The following is a 23,861-nucleotide window of genomic DNA, read 5'->3' as shown; positions in this document are numbered from 1 at the left end:
GTGCTCCAGTTTCCTCCCACAGTCCAAGATGTGTAGGTTGGGTGGATTGGCCATGCTAAATTGCCCATAGTGTTCAGGGATGTGTAAATTAGGGGGATAGGTCTGGTTGGGATGTTCTTTCTGTCAGTGTGGGCCTGTTTCCACGCTGTAGGGATTCTATGAACTTCATATTTATTTGCCACATGATGCACCATGTTTTAAATTTTCTCTCCTTGATTTTGTAGATTTGTGGAGGGCAAAGGAATATATCCTGTGATGAAGATCATTGTGGTGGAACTCTATGCCGTGGCAAGCTTGAAAACCAAAGGTGTAATGCCTCAGACTGTACTGGAGCTCTGTACGAAGCAAATTCTGCAAACACCCAAGCTAATGAAACGAGAGATCATATGAAAGGTCTCTTAGAAAAACTGCAGAATGCAATAAGCATGGTAAATGATTTAAATTTTCAGATTTTTATAAAGATCTGCCTTCGCATCCAAGGAGAGGTGATGGTGTAGTGATTATGTCACTGCATTAGTAATCCAGAACTGCTGGCTAAAATTCTGCAGCTATGAGTTCAAATCATGGTCAGTGGTGAAAGTTAAATTCAATATAAATCTGATCCAATTATCTGGCTAGTCTAATGCTAACCATGGAAAGCAATATTGACTGCTATTAAAACCCACCTGGTTCATTCATGTCCTTTAAGAAAGGAAATCTACCATCCTGATCTAAGTGTGACTCATGACCCATAGCAACACAACTGATTCTTAAATGTCCTCCAGCATTAAATGCTGGTCGAGTCAGCAATGCCTACGCACCATGGATGAATTAAAAATAAATAGTATGTTTCTGTTTCGATGGGCATAAAGACTCACAATATTTGTACTCATCAACAAGCCTTCCGTTTTCTCTAGATCGACTCCCTCAGAAACATGACACAGGAAACTAAGGATAAGGCAAATAAATTATCCAATAAGGTAGCCAAGTCTAAAGGTGAACTTGAAAACGAAAAGCAAGAAACCAAAGCCATCATCAATAAAGTGAAAGAATTTCTCTCAGGTATTTTGTCCTTTTTCTTCCATTTTGCAGTCTTTGCCTTTTCTTGACAATAAGATTCTCATTCATTATCACGAGATGCAATACCGGTGCAACTGTACCCCACTAAATACTCAAGCAGTCAAAGGAGGGATATAAGAGAAAATTGCAGGAGGAAAGTTGATGAGGAGAACCAACAAGCTGAAATTGATGAGGTGAAAAGGATAATTGCATAGATAATCAAATGTTATAAAGAATTTAGTTCCTGCTGCAGCATTAGAAATGTCAAACTAAGGTAGGCAACTTTTCTGGAATAAGTAGATGAAATTTTGGAATCAAATTTGCATTTGGCCAGGGAATGTTTGACTTGCTCTGCAGATTAAGTGGAGAAAGTAGGCTCTGTCATTCACCAGTTCAAAAAATCAAAAGGAAGGGGTTTACGGGCTAATTGCTACTTTATTCATCCATGTTTCATTGTATTCAAAGTAAGAGTGAACTATGTTAAACCGTGTTTTTGAGAATACATTTCTTGAGCTTGTAAAATTGCTTTGCTGAATAAGCGGCAGGTCTGCTCTGTCATAGTTAATATTTCAGTCATTATATCATGGTACATCAGCCCAGTTTCATTCACTACAGAAAATAAAAGCTTACGGTAATTATGCCAAACTAGGCCATCTGTCAAAACGGTCATTCACTACAAGCAGTGACTGTATAGATGAAGGCCATAGTTCTACTTCAAATTGTTTAAGAAAGGTGTCCTCCATACATCTTTTGCAAAGCAACTTGTGTTTTTACACTTTATCTTTCTATTCAAGCTGACAGTGTTTCTCCTGAAGATCTTGAAAAAGTTGCAAACCATGTTCTTTCCATCAAGTTACCCATCAGTCGGGAGGAACTAGTGAACAAAAGCAAACAAATTCAGGACATTCTTTCTGAAATTAAAGACCTCGATAAAGAAATGGAAAGATTGAACCAGTGGTCTAAAGAAGCAAAGACACTTTTGACACGTGCAATGAAAACAGAGTATGTAGAGATTTTTTTTGAACTAATTTGTCTGTTTGGTGATTACTCTGTATTCTACTACTGACAGTTTAGAGCCACTTCAGTTCTTATTTAGAATATTCCTCTGCTCCAAACTGGGTACATATTCCCATAGTTGTTGAAGCAGTGATAGTCTAACCTTAACTACAGACAGAAAAATGGAGAGGAAAAGCGTTGTATGTTTCCTTTGTTATCCCACAGTCAAACCATTCAGCTCATCGTCTGCTCCACCTTTCAAATGAGATCATGGCTGATCTGAACAGTCTCAACCCCAGTTTCCTAACTTTTCCAAATAACTCCTCATTGCCTAATTTATTAAACTATGTCTATCTCAGCCTTGAAAATACTTATTGACCCCACCTCAACAGCCCTCCGCACTAAAGAATTCTATGGAAAAAATTCTTCACCAGTAAATTACAAAGCAAGAGAAATTACATAAGGGCCTGTCCAGGATTTGAACTCAGCACCCACATGCTAACCTACTACATACTCCAAAGCTAGAATCGTACTCATAGACCAAAATGACAACTACCAAGTTTGTATGCAAAATTCTTTATGGGCGTGGTGCGTGGATAACAGAAAACATGACTTTTAAAAGGGCGTGTTGTTACCCATTAAGATAGATGAGTCATTCATCGAAAATTGTGCTTGCAATATGGTCATTTTAGCAGAAACCATCTAAATATTGTATCGTGCAGAAATATTTATAGCTTGCTAACAGAATTAGGAATGAAACTGAAACCTTGGTCAAAATTATGAGGCATTTAACAACAGAGGAAGAAGCAGTTAGGTCAGATAGCTCTAAGGAATAGACTTTCATAGGATATAGGAATAGAATTGGATATGTACAGTCTAGCATTTGTCCTGTAAGGCTACTTTCACGTGATTTCAAAGCCCCATCTGAGAAATTCTTCACCGCAAGCCGAATACAGGGAAAGGACTCAGTCACACTGTGTAAATTGAGCAAATGTGGTGAAAATTGAAATGATCAACACGAGTAGTGAACTGAGTTGTTACATAGAAACAGATATCTTCTTAAAAGAGATTTGAACTTCCACCTATTGGCTGAAAGAATAATGTTAAGATTTCAAGGTTTAAAATTTTTAGTGTAACAAATGGCAAAAGAAATGCTATTGACTAAACATTATTTTCATGCCGTTAGCAACTTACACTTGAAACGACAGAAATAAACAGTTCCTTTTAACTTCTCATACTTCACATTGTACAGTTCCTATAGTAAATAATTCCTACTTATCCCCTACTTTCTACAGGCTGATTTCTTCTGAGTTGGGCAACATGCAAACCTAGAACTGACTTTCACCACAAGAGTTATATTGTAGATTCCTTCTTCTAGCTCCAGGCTAGGTAACTGTTCCAGCTTCTATAAATCCTCATAAACTCATTCTTCAGTGTGAACACAGGCTGCTACCCATGTTGTGCGTGGTGAACAACAGTCAGTTTTTTTTCTGCCTCAGATGTAGACCTGACTGCTTTGATTTCCTGGATAATAAAATGTGAGGCTGGATGAACACAGCAGGCCAAGCAGCATCTCAGGAGCACAAAAGCTGACGTTTCGGGCCTAGACCCTTCATCTGAGATATTGAGATGCTGCTTGGCCTGCTGTGTTCATCCAGCCTCACATTTTATTATCTTGGAATCTCCAGCATCTGCAGTTCCCATTATCTCTGCTTTGATTTCCTGCTGCCTACCTCTCGGATGATTGCAAACCGCGCATGAAAAATCTCCTGTCTGTCTGTGATAGTCATGGATTTATAAGGAAAGCTGTAAGCTGAATTCAACAATGGTTTTCTCCTTCCTCTTTCCCATAGCAAAAGGAAACACAGTGGCTTTGTATTTAAATAAGAATGCAAATTAGTTAGCGTTGCTCCCAACTCCCTTTCATCGTAGAAACAAATGTCAGAAATCACACAACACTAGGTTATGGTCCAACAGGTTTATGTGAAAACACAAGCTTTCGATTTCTGATCTTGTCCACTCCAGTCCATCACCAGTACCTCCACATCATAGAAACAAACAGGTATATTGGAACAGAGAGATTAAGAACCTCCAATGCTACAGTCTGAGATAACAAGATGTGGAGCTGGAGCAACATAGCAGGCCAGGCAGCATCAGAGGAGCAGGAAAGCTGACGTTTCAGGGCATGACCCACTTTCAGAGAATATTGTAACACAATGGTTTACAACTCCATACCTTTAACACTTTTCTACAATTTTAGGAGACACCATCCACTGCTGTCATTGTCTCTAAGTATATATACCTCGCACCTTCCTCTCGGTAAAACAATTGGATCCACCCTTTGACCTCCTACCATCAAACCACTCAAGTTTACAGTCTGACTGACTGTAGGAGAGGTCACATTCCCCTCTCTTCAATCCTACATTTAAAGTTCAACCCCAAAATATACCGATCCAATAAAGAGATACAATCCAAAAATATAATAATCCTAAAAATCATCCCAATTATGACAGAGGCACACAGCCCAATTAATGTGCTATCTATACAATCATCTCATAATGATTCAATTTAAAAAGTACATGTAACTGTCTTATCCTGTTGTACCCTGGCCTGTCATTAGCATGATTCCACCAGTAAACATGATCCTGCACAACATGGTTTTAACGCTAGAGATTAGAAACAAATCTACTTGCATATTAAAGCTGTCATCATTCATTGGCGTTCTGACATACATCAATATTGTGGTCAATTTGATATGTGATTCCCTAGGAAACTGACTCAAGAGATCCCAAGTCCAGAGAAACTGCAGGAGGATATGGACAAAATTGAAGAAGTGCAAAAAGAAGTCGCAGATGCAATAATGAGAATCCATATTAACCTAAATAATTCCGGGACTGCAATTTCACTGGTGAGTAGCATGGACTTCAGTTCTAATTAAAGATTTAGTAAGTAACAAAAGAACAGATGTTTAAAGAGATGCTTGACTTCTTTATTGTCATTTATGTTCTTGGACTAGTATTCCAAAGGCACAGGCTAATGCACTAACACTAAAACACAGGTTCATGGCAGATGATGGAATTTAAATTCAGTTAATAATTTGTGACCACAAAACCATTACCAGTTATTGTATAAAAGCCAATATGGTTCACTAAGCTCCTATAGGAAAAGAAATCTCTATCCCTACTAGTCTATTCTGTATGAGATCCAGATTAACACATTATTATCATTGACTCTCAACAATGCTCTGAAATGGCCTTGGAAGCCACTTAGTTCAAAGGCAAATAGGGGAGAGTAACAAATGTTGAGCTTACCACTGACACTCATCCCAAAGACAAAAAAAAATTAATTCAGCTAGGCTTTAATGTGACTTAGCCCCTATGATTAATATTAAACTTCTCAGCAATTTCCAATCAAAATTTGTCATTTGAAATATGACGAAAGAAGGTAGCACATGCCTTTTGATTTAAGATTCTGATTTTTTAAAAACTGTGATCCCCTCAAAAGGATCATAAAATGAGTCTCAACAGATTCACTTTGATTATATATTCTTGGTTTCCATTAAAATATAGGGCAGTTTTTATTTCCCCTGATGTAAGGATGTCAATGGTGATGTGCACGTACCTTGTCAGTGTGTTGGTTCCATCCTGCCTTCAAGCCAGCCTGGAGAAGTCTGGTGCAGAAACAGAACAGCTACTTACTCACCAGCACCAATTATCGGAGGATGAATAGAAATTTCGAGTCAGCTTGCTGGCCCTCAGTAGCAGTGGGAGCATGAGAGCTGTCTGGAGATAGCTTTTTGATGGCAGATGAGGGCACAGGAAAGTCAGCAGTCAGCACTTGAGGATGCCCTTGAGGACCTGATGCCTTCCTGGTTGTAAAGGTGATCTGACAATTGCTTTTACTTCAATTCCGTTCAATTTACTAAGAGGGTAGGAAGGAGGAGCTTTCTCATTGTCCCCTACCTGTAAGAGCAGGCTTCTGGTCCATCAGTGCTTTGAGGAGCAGCCTGCAATGTTTATTTTGGAAGAGTATGTGCCGTGTGGCTGCTAATTGGACAGTTTAGGCAAAAATTATCATGGGGTGCCTACTCTTGACATATCATAGGGTCAAACTCCCCATTTAGCCCTGAGGTCACTTACTGGTCCAAAACTCAAATTCCTGCCCATAGTGTTTTGTTCCAAATTTGGTTTCCCTTCTTGAAAGACTCATTTTATCTTAGCTTCACACAACATTGCCATAGCAACAAATTATTAGATTAATTTTCTATGATGGCAAATGACTGCTTGTTTAATAACTGTTGAGGAAAGGGAAATGGTTGCCAAGGGAACAGTATGGCCAGTATAGAAGTTAAACATTGTTCTGTAGTTAGTCATTTTTCATAATTCTGAATATATTGAGTATATTAACTTTGAGGGATCATTGCTCAAGTCACTGAATGTAATAATATTATAACACATCCTCTTTTAATGCATTTACAATGTTGTTACATATTATTTCTATTGCCTCTCAACAATTTTGATTTTGACTTTGATTTTTATTTTAAAACTATCATTGCTTAGACCTTAGACTTTTTGAACATAGAGGTTATATTGATATTGCTCTCGACATTTGATATATCTAAGGATTTTTAAAAATCATGGCTAGAAAAAGAAGTAAGAAAGATTTGCAGTTATATAATGCCCTGCATGACCACCAGACATCCCAGTGCACTTGCAAATTGTAGTCACTGTTGTAATATAGGAATTGTGGCAGCCAAATTACACTCAAATGTCTACAAACAGCAAGGTGATAATGATCATTAACCTGTTTTTGTGATGTGAACTGGGGATAAAGATCAGTGTGTTAATTCCTGTAGAGACTTATGATTAAAAAAAGATAACATTTCCTGATGAGCAAAACTAAGGAATCACACATCATTAACTTATATTTTAAAGATTTCTACATTAACAAAATAAAGTCAGTATTGACAAAACATCATGTGTTAGTGACTGCAGAAAAGAGATTCTCCAGTATAGCTATGCTATTACTGTACAAGTCCAATCTCAGACTGAAATCTAGTGTGATACATCTTATTTTGTTTTTCTTTTCAAATTTATCAAAGTGGTCTCTTGTTGAATCTTAATCATACAATGCTGCGCTGGTTTTAACAATAAAACAGAAGTTTATTATGTGGAAGAGAACATAAAATAAAATAGGATAAACCAAGCTACTTATATACTTTAAAAGATTTCAAAACACACAATAAAATACAATATTCCATCTGTCCCAACAACATCCCTGTACAGTATTCAAATACCAGTGAGAGAATTCTCTTCTCCATGAGATCTATTGGTAATGACTTAACTGTTGCTTTGAATCCTTAGTCTTGAGAATTTGATAAACTTTCCCCTTAATATTCACATAAGTGAACTTAATATTCAAATAACCCCTTTAGGATTCTAAACATACACTTGAGTTCTGGAACATCATAATTTAAAAAACATTTTAGTGAGGAACCCATTTCTAACTCATCTGAAATAACTCCTTGCTCCAGGAGAACTATATCTTACATCCAACTACAACCGGAATGTGTACAAATTGAAGCCAATATGTTTCCATGCTATGGGTATTTCCCCGAAGCAAAAAAAAACCCTGATTCTTTTACCTGAAAGCAGCCTATTGTTCTTTGATGTTAACTCTGTTCATTCAGAAAATTTCCCCAATGCAAAACAATTCTCATTAACCCTCCAGGTACCTCCACTAACATACGAGATTTTTTTAATGGTTCCAGAAATATTGACAAGTTCACTATTAAACACATTCACACTCACAGAACAAAACCCTCATGTCACTCATTCAAAACCCAAACTCTTAAAAATAGATTATACTAAATATACGTAAATCATACATCCTACATCACAATTCTCAAATATCTGCCAGAAGTTTAGCAGTGGGTCAGTGTGGACTAGATGAACTAAATGGCCTGCTTCGACAGGGTAGGGATTCTATAAATCTAACCTCTGTTCTCTGTGCCATGCCAGTGTGCATCTTTCTGTATCCTCCTAAGTGAAGTCATCTTCATTCAATCTTCTGAGCATGTCTGAATGAGTTTTCAGCAGCATGACACTTAGTGGTGATTTGTTCACCTTGAACTCACTACAGAAAACTTTATTCCTGTGAGCCAACTTCTGTCCTCACCAGCACTCACATGATGATTTGGAAGCAATCATTCCTTCTGTATGGGATAATAGCACTTACTTTCAGACTTACCGCCTTGGAAAATCTAAGAGTCTGCAGATAGCAAGAACAGCTGCTCTCACCTTTCTGTTCTGATGTTAAAACTCAACAACTGACTCTCATTTGGGCTTGACATAGATCCCCAGTCTTAGATCCTCAGTACATGGCTTTGTAATTTAGCAGAGGTTGGTAATCACTTCATGTTAAATGGATCAAAGCTAGGTGGCAAAGTTTGGAATAAGTCCCTTTTTCTTGATAGGTTTATACAGAGGAGGGAACTTACAGACCTCTGCCCCTAACTAAATATCTCAATGCTCCATCCAAGTCTGTTTTACACTCTTGTTGAGATCAACTGAAATAAATTAGGACAAACTAAATCTCACGAAGCAAGTTAAAGAATTGCAGCCCTTAAGAGGGGCATAATAACAAAAATCAAATGGTTTAAAGGATCTTAACAAATTTAGATTGAAACTTGGATTCAGACAGCATGATGCACTCCAGTGCCCAGTCCCTACTGTGCATATGCATGATAATCAAATACTACCCATTAGTTGTACATCTTTACCATTAGAATCAACAAACCCAAAAAAAATTCACACCATACCTCATCTAACAGCATTCTGTTTCTGTTTCAATTTAAATTGAAACAATGGTCAATTTAAAACAAATTCATTCTATAAAGTCTAGAGACCATAACATTAGACAGGACACCAAACTAGTCTTTCAATTTTTTCACAAGATCGTTTACATTCACCTGCAAGGACAGACGGGTCTCAGTTTCACATCTCTTCCAAAATACAGCTCATCTTATAGTGCAACTGTCTGCTGGTGCTGGATTGGATTGTTATTCATGTTTTTTTGCAATCAACCCACAGATTGAAACCTGACTCTATGATCTACTGGCTCAGATGCAAGAGAGCTGTCAACTGATCAACTACTGCTTCTCTCTGTTCCTTCTTTAATTTCTTCCTGAACTCTACAATATATGCTAGCCATACCAACATGCTTTCCAACATGAATCCCACCTTTTTTTATAATATTCACTGCCTGTTGTTATCTCTTACAAAAGTGCAACTTCTTCTCTTACACACGTATTTCCACTTCAATACGCCTCTTTGAAAACCGAAGCAAAGTGCTCATTTACTATGTCAATGCTTCATTCTGCAAAAGATTTAATTTTCCATTTATACTCAGTTTCATCCTATTTTAAAGTATTCTAGTACTTTTCATTTACAGAGATCATTCTCATTTAACTCTTATCCAGCATTTTGTTATTCCCCTTCTTAGCTTTTCAAATCACATTGTTTCTCTTCTCAATTCTTCATATATTATATTTACTTTTCTTGTGTTACGAGGTTTTCTTGTTGTTATACATCTCTTAAAATGGAGTTTTAATTTGAATTTCTTGCAAGATTTAAACATAGATCAATGAAAGATCACTGATTTGCAATTTTTCTCAACTGTTAATGTTTATACTCTCATATATTAACTGCCTCTTGACAGATTAATAAGAAAATTGAGTCAGTTTCTGAGAGCCTCATGCAAATAATGAACAATCTAACAAAGCTACAAAATGAAATTGAAGAAGTGAGAAACAAGATCAATAACAACAAGAAGATGGCTCAAAAGGCTAAGGAGAAAGCGTCCAAAGCAAAAGCTCATGCAGAGGAAGCTGAACAAGTAATTATTTTAATCTTATTTCTGGAATATTAAAAGGCAATGATATTACTATATCCTAATGATTTTTAAAGGGAGTGGGTGAAGCACCTAGCATTGATACATTTAGGAGCAAGCGAGGAAGACACATGAGAGAAAAATGAATAGTTAGATACATTGATGAGATTGGGTGAAATAGAAGAAGATTTGTGTGGAGCATAAAATATGACTTGAACCAAAGGCCTACTTTCCGCTTAAAACACAGATTGTACCTCCCATATCTAGCAATCTCTAGTGCAACAACCTCTGTACTCTGTCACCTACTCTGGTCCAGCACCGACAGCACATCCCATTTAAGATAGCCCCCGTCTCATTCTTAGCAGTAAAATTTTGAAATTCTTGTCATAAGTTCAGCACCTAGTTGCCAGTAGGGTTTATTGCTGGAGATAAATCAGTTTTATGAGTTGGTATCCTGGTTAGATTCCCCCCTTCCTGAAACTCACAGAACTCCACCAGGAGATGATGGTATTCCAAAGTGCTTCATCGAAGGCCAGGCATCATCAGAGGGGTAAGAAAGTTGACATTCTTCTGAAGGGTTCTGACCCGAAACGTCAGCTTTCCTATCTCTCTGATGCTGCCTGGCCTGCTGTGTTCCTCCAGCTCTACACTGTGTTATCTCTGTCTCCAGCATTGACAGTTCTTACTATCTCTACTTCATTGAAGTTGTCTTCCTTCAGCACTGACACATCACCCTACTTGGCCTCTGCAGCTGATAGTCTCAAGTTAGCCAGAGAGAGGAGTTGGTCAGGCTGCATGCTTGGTTTCAGTCTCACTGAGGGGATGTCAAAACCAGGGGACCATGGTACTGTATTGGACTTGTGACTTCTTCACATCTGTCAAATTCACTGCTCAATCAAAGGCATGAGGCCTCTGGACAATGGAGCTATAACCTGCAAACATGTGATACTAAGTCATGTTATGTGTAAAAAGTTTTTTTTTAATATAATTTTGTTTATTATCTTATGTGTCAGCAATGTGCCCGACAATTAACAAAAAAACCCAATAGTACAGCATGCTAACATGGCATCAGAGATAATGAGAACAGCAGATGCTGGAGAATTCCAAGATAATAAAATGTGAGGCTGGATGAACACAGCAGGCCAAGCAGCATCTCAGGAGCACAAAAGCTGACGTTTCGGGCCTAGACCCTTCATCAGAGAGGGGGATGGGGAGAGGGAACTGGAATAAATAGGGAGAGAGGGGGAGGCGGACCGAAGATGGAGAGTAAAGAAGATAGGTGGAGAGAGTATAGGTGGGGAAGTAGGGAGGGGATAGGTCAGTCCAGGGAAGACGGACAGGTCAAGGAGGTGGGATGAGGTTAGTAGGTAGATGGGAGTGCGGCTTGGGGTGGGAGGAAGGGATGGGTGAGAGGAAGAACCGGTTAGGGAGGCAGAGACAGGTTGGACTGGTTTTGGGATGCAGTGGGTGGGGGGGAAGAGCTGGGCTGGTTGTGTGGTGCAGTGGGGGGAGGGGACGAACTGGGCTGGTTTAGGGATGCAGTTGGGGAAGGGGAGATTTTGAAACTGGTGAAGTCCACATTGATACCATATGGCTGCAGGGTTCCCAGGCGGAATATGAGTTGCTGTTCCTGCAACCTTCGGGTGGCATCATTGTGGCACTGCAGGAGGCCCATGATGGACATGTCATCTAAAGAATGGGAGGGGGAGTGGAAATGGTTTGCGACTGGGAGGTGCAGTTGTTTGTTGCGAACTGAGCGGAGGTGTTCTGCAAAGCGGTCTCCAAGCCTCCGCTTGGTTTCCCCAATGTAGAGCATCCACTGTACCCGGTGTGGCTTCCTCTACATTGGGGAAAACAAGCGGAGGCTTGGAGACCGCTTTGCAGAACACCTCCGCTCAGTTCGCAACAAACAACTGCACCTCCCAGTCGCAAACCATTTCACTCCCCCTCCCATTCTTTAGATGACATGTCCATCATGGGCCTCCTGCAGTGCCACAATGATGCCACCCGAAGGTTGCAGGAACAGCAACTCCTATTCCGCCTGGGAGCCCTGCAGCCTAATGGTATCAATGTGGACTTCACCAGTTTCAAAATCTCCCCTTCCCCAACTGCATCCCTAAACCAGCCCAGTTCGTCCCCTCCCCCCACTGCACCACACAACCAGCCCAGCTCTTCCCCCCCACCCACTGCATCCCAAAACCAGTCCAACCTGTCTCTGCCTCACTAACCGGTTCTTCCTCTCACCCATCCCTTCCTCCCACCCCAAGCCGCACCCCCATCTACCTACTAACCTCATCCCACCTCCTTGACCTGTCCGTCTTCCCTGGACTGACCTATCCCCTCCCTACCTCCCCACCTATACTCTCTCCACCTATCTTCTTTACTCTCCATCTTCGGTCCGCCTCCCCCTCTCTCCCTATTTATTCCAGTTCCCTCTCCCCATCTCCCTCTCTGATGAAGGGTCTAGGCCCGAAACGTCAGCTTTTGTGCTCCTGAGATGCTGCTTGGCCTGCTGTGTTCATCCAGCCTCACATTTTATTATTATGCTAACATGGCAGGTGGTTTGTTTGGAGGTGTGGGTTTGAATCCCTCCAATGCTACATTATTTCAAAGACTCTTTTAGATGAACAAGTAGCAGCTTTGATTTAACATTGTTTCTATAACCTGTAGCTATCTAGTTCATTTGACACACACAAGATCTTCTGTTCAAACCTGGCAAAACAAGCTTTGGGACTCGTTTGCCACAGGATCGGGGTCCAGTCCTACTGCAACAGAGCTGTGTAATCACATGTCTGAACATATTCAAAATACGTATTGCAAGTGAGCTCATTATCTTTTCACAACTGGATGGTGCATTTGGCTAATGCCAGGAATGACGAGTGATGATAATTATTAGAAAAGAAGCCAAAGTTGAACGCATAAAGAGGAAAAAGCAATGATGATGAATTTGCACAAGGCAATAGTTAGGACAAAGTCAGATAGGCCACTTCTAGGGAAAAAGGAGCAAACATTTGAAACAAAGACAAGTATAAGAGTATATATAAAGATTGGAACAATGAAATGAGTTTTGAATTGCTCTTGCAATGAGATCACACAGAGTTTTTAACTATTATAACATTATTCTCACGTAACAGCCTTTTAGTTTTATCTATTTCTTGTAAATTACCTGATTTGTTTTAAGGTTTGTTTATGTTTTAATTACTGAAGGAATTTCAAAAAATGAACGAGACTTACATAAAATTAAGCAAAATCAATGTCCAAGACATTCCACCTGATGGAAAACAAAAAGCAGAACAATTACAACAAGATGCTGCTGATCTAGCAAAAGACCTGGAAGAAAAACTACAAAGAATTACAGGTATACAACACAGTACAGCACAGGAACAAGCCCTTTGGCCCACCAAGCCTGAACTGATTTCTAATCCTTATTTAGACACACTACTTATTGCCCATGCACGGCTTCTATCCCTCTGTTTGCCTCTCGTTTATGTTTCTATCAAGATACATCTTAAAAATTGCTAACGTGCCTACTTTCACCACCCAGGTACCCACCACCCTCTGTGTGTGAAATTTTCCCTGTGCATCTCTACTAAATTTTCCTCCTCTCACCTTGAACTTGTGCCCTCATATAGTTTACCGTTCCATCCTGGGAAAAAGCCTCTGCCCCTCATAATTTTGTAGACTTCTATCAGGTCGCCCCTCAGCCTCTGTCTTTCTAGTGAAAACAATCCAAGCAACATCTCCTCATAACTAAAACCCTCCAGACTGGGCAACATCTTGGTAAACCTTCTTTACATCCTCTCCAAAGCATTCAAGTCCTTCTAGTAATGTGGCAACCTGAACTGCCTGCAATATTCCAAATGTGGCTGAACAAAAGTTTTCTACAGCTGAAGCATAACTTGCCAACTTTGATATTTGATGCCTCAGCCAGTGAAGGCAAGCATGCTGTATGCCTTCTCGACCACCTTATCCATCTGTGTTGCCATTTACAGGGATCTGTAGATGTGGGCGCCCAGATAGCTTTATATATCAATGCCCCTAAGGGTTCTTCCATTTATTGTATAATTTGTACCTGAATTTGACCTCCCAAAATGCATCACCTCACATTTGTCTGGATTAAATTCCATCTGTCATTTCTGTGCCCAAATCTACAATCTATATCCCACTGTATCTTTTGGCAATCCTCCTTACTATCTGCAACTCTGCCTGTTTTGGTAACATCTGCAAACGTATTAATCAGACCACCTATATTTTCCTCCAGATCAGTTACATATATTACAAACAACATCCCTGCAGAACACCACTAGTTACCGATCTCCATTCTGATAAGCACCCTTCCATTACTATTCGCTGCCTTCTACGATCAAGCCAGTTTTGTACCATCTAGCCAGTCCACCCAGATCCCGTGAGACTCTACGTTCCGTACTAGTCTGCCATGCGGTACCTGATCAAATGCTTTACTAAAGTCCATGTGGAAAACATCCACTGTCCTTCTATCATCAATCATTCTTGTCACTGCCTCAAAAACTCAATCAAGTTGGTGAGACATGACTTTCCCCATATAAACCTAAACTGCCTATCACCAACAAGTTCATTCACTTCCAAATGTGAATAAATCTTGTCTCAGTATCTTCTCCAACAGTTTCCCCACCACTGATGCTAGCCTGTAATTACCTGGATTATCTCAGTTGCTCTTCCTAAAAAAGGAAACAACATTGATGTACCCAATGTTCCTCCAAGACATGGGGATATTAAGTTTGATCATTTGTGTGTAGACAGCCTCTTATCACAGTACTAATGTATATTTAATTAACAGAGTGGCCCTTCCACTGTTTCCCAGCCTTCTTTCATAGGCTCATGGAATTTTACAGCACATAAGGAGTCCATTCAGCCTATCATGTCTGTAATAGCTCCAGAAAGAGCTGCCAGCTAGTCCTATTCTCCAGATCTATTTCCATAGCCCTCTAAATTTATCATTTTCAAATATATGTCCAGACCTATTTTGAAACTTCTCATGGAACTGACCTCCACCACTCTCCCAGGCAACGCATTCTAAATAAAAAATAATGTAAGAACTATGAATGTTATAAATCAGGAACAAAAGCAGAAGTCACTGGAAAAGCTCAGCAGGTCTGGCAGCATCTGTGAAGAAAAATTCAGAATTAATTTTTTGGGTCTGGTGTATCAGGTTATATATATGAAGTTTTATTGTGAATACTGCTGGCATTTGGGCACAGTGACTTGATTTCAGTCTTTATTTACTGTTGTGCACTCTGGTCCCTTCTGCTGGCCCACTCTTAGGTTTGCAATCAGCGTTGTTTCCTTCCATATTCCAATTATCATCAATGTTATTGTTATCTTTATCTATCATTCATCCATAAAAGTCAAAGGAGTGGAGTTCTTAGGGGGGTAAATAGAGACTGTGTACAGTTAGCAAGTACCACCACAATCGTCAAGGAGCTTGTTGAATTCCAGTCCATGAACTTGGCCATGGTCAAGCAAATGCTTAGTCCTACTAGAGTGTAGGGCTTTGTGTCCTTGTCAGTCCTGCAAGTCAGGTACACTCTGAGAATTATAAGCAGATGTGCATGTCAGACCAGGAGATGAGCCAATTTTTCCTTCAATGAGTCAGAGAGATGGATTGATTATGTTGGAGATGGATGGAAGAGCAGCTAATAGTGAGGCAGGACAGGTCATGAGGTGTCTTCAGTGAGTGAATAGGATTGAAGAGGGAGGGAAGTGTGAGTAGTAACGTGGACTGAAGTGGGTGAGAGTGTTGAATGGATATCATGTATGTAATAGTGAGAGCTGCAGTCCATGAGTCTTTGTCAAAGGCAGGTGCAGTAACACAGTTAAGTGACTGGTGGTCCTGTGAGTGAATGGTAACAATGAAAAGATGATGTCTCTAACCATTATGGAGCATACAAGATCAATGACTTTCTTCCTGGACTGCTGTGCATCCCGCTTCACCTGGGACACAGCCCTGAGCTGCACAGAATTTGGGTCCATGCTGGCATGTTCTGGTAATGTGTCATTCTGTGGTTGTCCACAGAAGAAAGGACTGCCCTCCTCTACATCCATACCATTCACCAAGATCTCCAACTCTCAGTCTTGACGTGGTCATGTCCTCCATAATGGCTGAGTATGCAAGTCACTCTTGGCTCCGAAGTAAAGTGCAGCTGGGTTTAAAAATGACACCAGCAGTGTAAATGCTTGGAATTGCTTTCTCTGCTTTCTCTCCACAGATGCTACCAGACCTGCTGTGTTTTACCAGCAATAACTGTTTTTGTTTCTGATTTCCAGTATCTGTAGTTCTTTGTGTTTCTTTTTTGGGAATTTTTCCTTTCCAATATGTGATTCCCTGAGAAAGGTGACCAAGAGTCCAGTTGCATCATTATTAAGGTGAAGAGTGGGAGATTGAGTGTAAAAAGTTACTTCATACCTTGAGGGACTGGGCACCATGAAATCCACTCAACAAAACACTAACTGAAAATAGGAACATTAAGCCCAAAGAAAAACTGAAAGAACTGTGGATGCCCAAAGAATTGTCCCTGCTAAAAAAGTGAAACCAGTTTAAACTAATTACAGCTGCTGTCAGGGAGATTTATTTTATTTGCTCATGGGACATGGGTGCCACTGGCTGGCCAGCATTTATTGCCTATCCCTATTTGCCGTTGAGAGCTGGTGAGCTACCTTCCTAAACCACTACAGTTCATGAAGCTGTGGGTTGACCCACAAGGCCATTAAGGAGAGAATTCTGGGTTTTGATCCAATGCCTGTGAAGGAACAGTGATACATTTCCAAGTCAGGATGGTGATTGTCTTGGCGGGGAACTTGCAAGTGGTAGAGTTCCCCTGTATCTGCCGCCCTTGTCCTTCTAGATGGAAGTTGAGGTGGTTTTGGAAAGTGCAGTCTGAGTGTTTTGGGTGAATAGTGGAAAAAGACATAATTTACATGTTTTAAACAGGAAGACAATAAGATGCAGGAGCAGAACCATTCAGCCTACTGAGCCTGCTCCACAATCCAATGAGATCATCTGATAGTCCTAAATGCCATTTTCCTGCCTTTTCCTCATTTCCCTCAATTCCCTTATTAAAAATTTCTCTATCTCAGCCTTGAGCATTCTAATGATCCAGTCTCTACAGCTCTCTGCAATAAGGAAATCGAGATTCACTACCCTCTGTGAGAAGAAATTCCTCATCATTTTTGTCTTAAATGAGTAACCCCTTACTCTGGTTATGACATCTAGTCCCAGATTTTCCCTCAAGTGGAAACAAACTCTCCACATCTTCTCTACCAAACCCCTTAAAAATCATGAGATAACAAGGTGTAGAGCTGGATGAACACAGCAGGCCAAGCAACATCAAAGGAGCAGGAAAGCAGACATTTCGGGCCTAGACCCTTCATCAGAGAGGGGGATGGGGAGAGGGTTCTGGAATAAATAGGGAGAGAAGGGGAGGCAGACCGAAGATGGATAGGGGAGAAGATAGGTGGAGAGGAGAATATAGGTGGGGAGATAGGGAGGGGATAGGTCAGTCCGGGGAGGATGGACAGGTCAAGGAGGCGGGATGAGGTTAGTGGGTAGGAAATGGAGGTGCGGCTTGAGGTGGGAGGAAGGGATGGGTGAGAGGAAGAACAATTTAGGGAGGCAGAGACAGGCTGGGCTGGTTTTGGGATGCAGTAGGGGGAGGGGACATGTTGGGCTGGTTTTGTGATGCAGTGTGGGGAGGGGACGAATTGGGCTGGTTTTGGGATGCGTTGGGGGAAGGGGAGATTTTGAAACTGGTGAAGTCCACATTGATACCATTGGGCTGCAGGGTTCCCAAGCAGAATATGAGTTGCTGTTCCTGCAACCTTAGGGTGGCATCATTGTGGCACTGCAGGAGGCCTATGATGGACATGTCGTCTGAGGAATGGGAGGGGAGTTAAAATGGTTCGCGACTGGGAGGAGCAGTTGTTTATTGCAAACCGAGCAGAGGTGTTCTGCAAAGCGGTCCCCAAACCTCCGCTTGGCTTCCCCAATGTAGAGGAAGCCACACCGGGTACAGTGAATACAGTATAGCACATTGGCAGATGTGCAGGTGAACATCTGCTTAATATGGAAAGTCATCTTGGGGCCTGGGTTAGGGGTGTGGGAGGAGGTGTGGGGACAAGTGTAGCACTTCCTGCGGTTGCAGGGGAAGGTGCCAGGTGTGGTGGGGTTGGAGGGGAGTGTGGAGCGGACAAGGGAGTCACGGAGAGAGTGGTCTGTCCGGAAAGCAGACAAGGGTGGGGATGGAAAAATATCTTGGGCGGTGTGGTCGGATTGTAGATGGCGGAAGTGTCGGAGGATGATGCTTTGTATCCGGAGGTTGGTGGGGTGGTTTGTGAGAACGAGGGGGATCCTCTTGGGGCGGTTGTGGCGAGGGTGGGGTGTGAGGGATGTGTTGCGGGAAATACGGGAGACGCGGTCAAGGGCATTCTCGACCACTGCGGGGGGGGGAAGTTGCGGTCCTTGAAGAACATGGACATCTGGGATGTGCGGGAATGGAATGCCTCATTCTGGGAGAAGATGCGGCAGAGGCGGAGGAATTGGCCTCCGCCGCATCTGCTGCCAGGATGAGGCATTCAACTACACCTGTGCTACACTTGCCCCCACACCTCCTCCCTCACCCCCATCCCTGGCCCCAAGATGACTTTCCATATTAAGCAGATGTTCTCCTGCACATCTGCCAATGTGGTATACTGTATCCATTGTACCCGGTGTGGCTTCCTCTACATTGGGGAAACCAAGCGGAGGCTTGGGGACCGCTTTGCAGAACACCTCCGCTCGCTTCGCAATAAACAACTGCACCTCCCAGTCGCAAACCATTTTAACTCCCCTCCCATGCCTCAGACGACATGTCCATCATAGGCCTCCTGCAGTGCCACAATGATGCCACCCGAAGGTTGCAGGAACAGCAATTCAAATCTCAGGCAACCAGCTTGTAACTGATGTCCATTTCAAGCCCACCGACTCCCACAGCTACCTAGAATACACCTCCTCCCACCCACCCTCCTGCAAAAATTCCATCCCCTATTCCCAATTCCTCCGCCTCCGCCGCATCTGCTCCCACGATAAGACATTCCACTCCCGCACATCCCAGATGTCCAAGTTCTTTAAGGACCGCAACTTTCCCCCCACGGTGATCAAGAACGCCCTTGACCGCGTCTGCCGCATTTCCCGCGACACATCCCTCACACCCCGCCCCCGCCACAACCGCCCCAAGAGGATCCCCCTCGTTCTCACACACCACCCTACCAACCTCCGGATACAACGCATTATCCTCCGACACTTCCGCCATTTACAATCCGACCCCACCACCCAAGACATTTTTCCATCCCCTCCCCTGTCTGCTTTCCGGAGAGACCACTCTCTCCGTGACTCCCTTGTTCGCTCCACACTGCCCTCCAACCCCACCACACCCGGCACCTTCCCCTGCAACCGCAGGAAATGCTACACTTGTCCCCACACCACCTCCCTCACCCCCATCCCAGGCCCCAAGATGACATTCCACATTAAGCAGAGGTTCACCTGCACATCTGCCAATGTGGTATACTGCATCCACTGTACCCGGTGTGGCTTCCTCTACATTGGGGAAACCAAGCGGAGGCTTGGGGACCGCTTTGCAGAACACCTCCGCTCAGTTCGCAACAAACAACTGCACCTCCCAGTCGCAAACCATTTCCACTCCCCCTCCCATTCTCTTGATGACATGTCCATCATGGGCCTCCTGCACTGCCACAATGATGCCACCCGAAGGTTGCAGGAACAGCAACTCATATTCCGCCTGGGAACCCTGCAGCCATATGGTATCAATGTGGACTTCACAAGCTTCAAAATCTCCCCTTTCCCCACTGCATCCCTAAACCAGCCCAGTTCATCCCCTCCCCCCACTGCACCACACAACCAGCCCAGCTCTTCCCCCCCACCCACTGCATCCCAAAACCAGTCCAACCTGTCTCTGCCTCCCTAACCGGTTCTTCCTCTCACCCATCCCTTCCTCCCACCCCAAGCCGCACCCCCATCTACCTACTAACCTCATCCCACCTCCTTGACTTGTCCGTCTTCCCTGGACTGACCTATCCCCTCCCTACCTCCCCACCTACACTCTCTCCACCTATCTTCTTTACTCTCCATCTTCGGTCCGCCTCCCCCTCTCTCCCTATTTATTCCAGTTCCCTCCCCCCATCCCCCTCTCTGATGAAGGGTCTAGGCCCGAAACGTCAGCTTTTGTGCTCCTGAGATGCTGCTTGGCCTGCTGTGTTCATCCAGCCTCACATTTTATTATCTTGGAATCTCCAGCATCTGCAGTTCCCATTATCTCAGCAATTCATATTCCGCTTGGGAACCCTGCAGCCCAATGGTATCAACGTGGACTTCACAAGCTTGAAAATCTCCCCTTCCCCCACTGCATCCCAAAACCAGCCCAGCTCATCCCCGCCTCCCTAACCTGTTCTTCCTCTCACCCATCCCTTCCTCCCACCTCAAGCCGCACCTCCATTTCCTACCCACTAACCTCACCCCGCCTCCTTGACCTGTCCATCCTCCCCGGACTGACCTATCCCCTCCCTATCTCCCCACCTATATTCTCCTCTCCACCTATCTTCTCCTCTATCCATCTTCGGTCTGCCTCCCCCTCTCTCTCTATTTATTCCAGAACCCTCTCCCCATCCCCCTCTCTGATGAAGGGTCTCGGCCCGAAACATCAGCTTTTGTGCTCCTGAGATGCTGCTTGGCCTGCTGTGTTCATCCAGCTTCACACTTTGTTATCTTGGATTCTCCAGCATCTGCAGTTCCCATTATCACTGATTTCAGGTCTGGAACCTTCTTCAGAAAAGTGATTTTTTTCTGAAGAAGGGTTCAGACCTGAAACGTCAGCTTTCCTGCTCCTTTGATGTTGCTTGGCCTGCTCTGTTCATCCAGCTCCACACCTTGTTATCTCAGATTCTCCAGCATTGGCAGTTCCTACTATCCCTTAAAAATCATAATGTTTTAATAAGGTCTCCTCTCATTTTTCTAAACTCCAATGAGTACAGACTCAGTTCACTCAACCGCTCCTCATATAACAATTCCTCCCTACCTAAAAAACCATCTATGAACAGACTTCAGTGCCACTATATCTTTCCTTAGCTCAGGGCCAAAACTATACACAATATTCTATGAAACCAAGGTGTAGAGCTAAATGAACACAGCAGGCCAAGCAGCATCAGAGGAGCAGGAAAGCTGACGTTTCAGGCCTCAACCCTTCTTCAGAAAAAAGTATTTGATGGATGGTCTGATTAGTGCCTTATATAGTTTTAGCAGGACTTATCTATTTTAATACTCCACTCATTTTGAAATAAAGGGCAATATTCTATTTGCCTTCATTATTACCCACTGAAACTGGGTCCTAGCATTTTGTCATTCATGCACAAGAACTCCAAAATCCCTGTGCTGCTGCTTTCCACAGGTTTTCTACATTTAAAGAATATTCCGTTCCTCCATATTCCATCTGCCAAGTTTCTGGTCACTCTCTTAAACTGTCTATGTCCCTCCGGAGGATTTTTGTCTCATTTTCACAGCTTGCCTTCACATCTATTTTTAATTTTTAATTTAACTGCTTTGTGCCAGAAAAAGCTAGACTTTCTTGTCATTCCAAATAATTTAGTTTTAATCTGTGGAAATGTTTAACTCGCTTTTACTGAGAATTCACATGATAACATAGTTGTGAAATGAGGATTTTAATCAATCTTCTGCTCATGCATCGAGGGATGGCAATAAACTTTGGCGTTGCCAGAACAGCCCACACCCACAAGATTTCTCTCTGAAGAAATCATTCTCTCTCCATGTTGAAAATGATCAAACTCGCAATAATTGGCAGCAATATCAACCTACATTTGACTGATCCCAATAGTTCACTAAGACTAGAAGTTTTCTGTCACACTTAAAGCTTGGACCAAAACAAACAAGTTTTAGAAAGCATACCAAAACTATTTTCTCAACAGCTTGATTGGGACATTTTGTTTATAATGTGGAACATGAAGAGACTTAGATCTAGAAACATGTGTTAAAAGAGCTGCTTACCTAAGGTTAAGGATTCCTAGGTCATAAATGGAGCTTAAACAGCAGTGGAGAACTTAAGGCTAAATGTTGGAGATTGGCTGGGAGATGTACCTTAATGGCTGCAGAGGTGCACATTTCTGTGAATCCTGCTGATCAACCTTTGTTGACAAAAGTTGCAATTACATTCAATTTTCTTTCATGGTGCATCCAAGCTGCTGTTTGAAAAGATGCTGGCATTTTTCAGAGTATAATGCAAATATGTGTTACAGAGATGATTGAAGCTTTATTTAGAAGTTTATTAAACATTATTGGCTTTCCAAAGAAAGAGTAATAGCAAACAAAAACAGATGTTTGGCTTTCCAATGGTCTAGCGTATCCTAATATCATGATACAGGCACAATATGAATATCTCTGAAGGTTGAACCATCTCCCATCAGACTGTGACACAGGAAACATATCACTAATATCAGCAGCAAGTGGGGGTTAATAAAATCTGTTGACCTGTAGCCTAATAGTGAGAACAATGGATTGCAAGTAAGAGATATACCTTACAATATTAAATGATCTTGTTTTCTGCATTTATAGACCTAGAGAAGAAGTTACAAGAGGGATATAAGAAAATAAAAGAGAAAGAAGATTACTTGTCTGACCTTGAACAAAATGTGACCAGCATTAAAAAGTTTATTGACAGGAAAGTCTCTCACTACACTGACTGTTCACCATAGTAAATTTCAGTCTTATCCCTTAATATTATCACTTATCCTCGTAATTTTTAAAATTAGAAGATTTTAAATTTTACATAATATAACGTATATAGATCTTTTTCAAAGTCCTAACATTGATGTGGAAACGTGACACCTTGTAAATTTTTGTCATGTTTTGCTGTTCGCAGTCACCTGAGTAACATACCACCAATTTTAATATAAACTGAACTTATGCCTGTTGTCTCTCCTCGACTGTTCATTCAGAACATTGATTGTTTGGAGGTTGTAAAGTTACGGATTGTAATAAAAACACTGATTCTGAGCACAAATGCAAACATTTAACTTTACATCTGGTTGCCAATAAACCGTTTACAAAGTCACAAGAAGAAACTTATTCTCAATGCACTGGACTTTTAATCAATTGCGACATCTCTAAACTGACATAATTTCGTTTCAAAATTATTCTGTACTTTGGTCTCTTTCTTTAAGGTTACTTATTAACAATCCTTGCAATACTTTTTAATCCACTCGTGGTACATGGGCATCACTGGCTGGCCAACATTTATTGTCCATCACTAGTTATCCTTCAGAATGTGGTGGTGAATTGCCTTCTTCAACTGTTGCAGTCCATGTGCTGTAGGTTGATCCACAATGCTATTAGAGAGGGAATTCCAGGATTTTGACTCAGCGACAGTGAAGGAGCGGTGATATATTTCTGAGTTAGGATGGTGAGTAACTTAGAGGGGAACTGGCAACCAGTGGTATTCCCAGGTATCTGCTGCCCTTGTCATTTTGGACAGAAGTAGTCATGGGTTAAGGAAGCGCTGACTAGGTTCTTTGGTGAATTTTTTCCTAATCCATTATATCTATCTTTCATGTTGCCTTTTTTAAAGAAAACTTTTTTGAGCTCACAGTTCACTGGACCAATGTATATGAGGTCACAAATGTAAAATCACGCCCACACCTTTGTGACATGTGTAAGTGACCACCTGGGGCACTCTGCAGTTGGCCATCCAAAAGTTAAAACCTATCCCTCGGGAAGCTTATTCCAAATATTGACTAAGCTATTATTTAAACAGAAGTTTTGATAACACTGTCTTAAAATACTTCTTGATTAGTTTGAAGCTACAGACCTTGTTCTCCTGCTGCAATTTTAACTTTCTCCAATC

The 23,861-nt window shown here is 41.9% G+C and overlaps 1 protein-coding gene across 2 annotated transcripts in view; it reads left to right on the top strand.

Annotated features, from left to right (window-relative positions):
* The window catches only part of lamb4 (laminin, beta 4), a 116,534-nt gene extending 93,482 nt beyond the window's left edge, over window positions 1–23,052 (top strand). For both annotated transcript variants that reach the window (XM_048554077.1, XM_048554078.1), the window contains exons 29-35: window positions 225–428; window positions 897–1,041; window positions 1,833–2,040; window positions 4,804–4,942; window positions 9,754–9,930; window positions 13,132–13,282; window positions 22,574–23,052. In XM_048554077.1, coding sequence (XP_048410034.1) covers window positions 225–428; window positions 897–1,041; window positions 1,833–2,040; window positions 4,804–4,942; window positions 9,754–9,930; window positions 13,132–13,282; window positions 22,574–22,713 — 1,164 coding nt within the window. In that variant the 3' untranslated portion in view covers window positions 22,714–23,052. The remainder of the gene's footprint in view (window positions 1–224; window positions 429–896; window positions 1,042–1,832; window positions 2,041–4,803; window positions 4,943–9,753; window positions 9,931–13,131; window positions 13,283–22,573) is intronic.
* The last annotated feature ends 809 nt before the right edge of the window (window positions 23,053–23,861 follow it).

Source organism: Stegostoma tigrinum, chromosome 25 (genome assembly GCF_030684315.1).
Source record: "Stegostoma tigrinum isolate sSteTig4 chromosome 25, sSteTig4.hap1, whole genome shotgun sequence".
In the NCBI taxonomy this organism is placed as follows: domain Eukaryota; kingdom Metazoa; phylum Chordata; class Chondrichthyes; order Orectolobiformes; family Stegostomatidae; genus Stegostoma; species Stegostoma tigrinum.
Note: the sequence above shows the minus strand (reverse complement) of the source record. Positions and strands in the feature narration are given on the sequence as shown.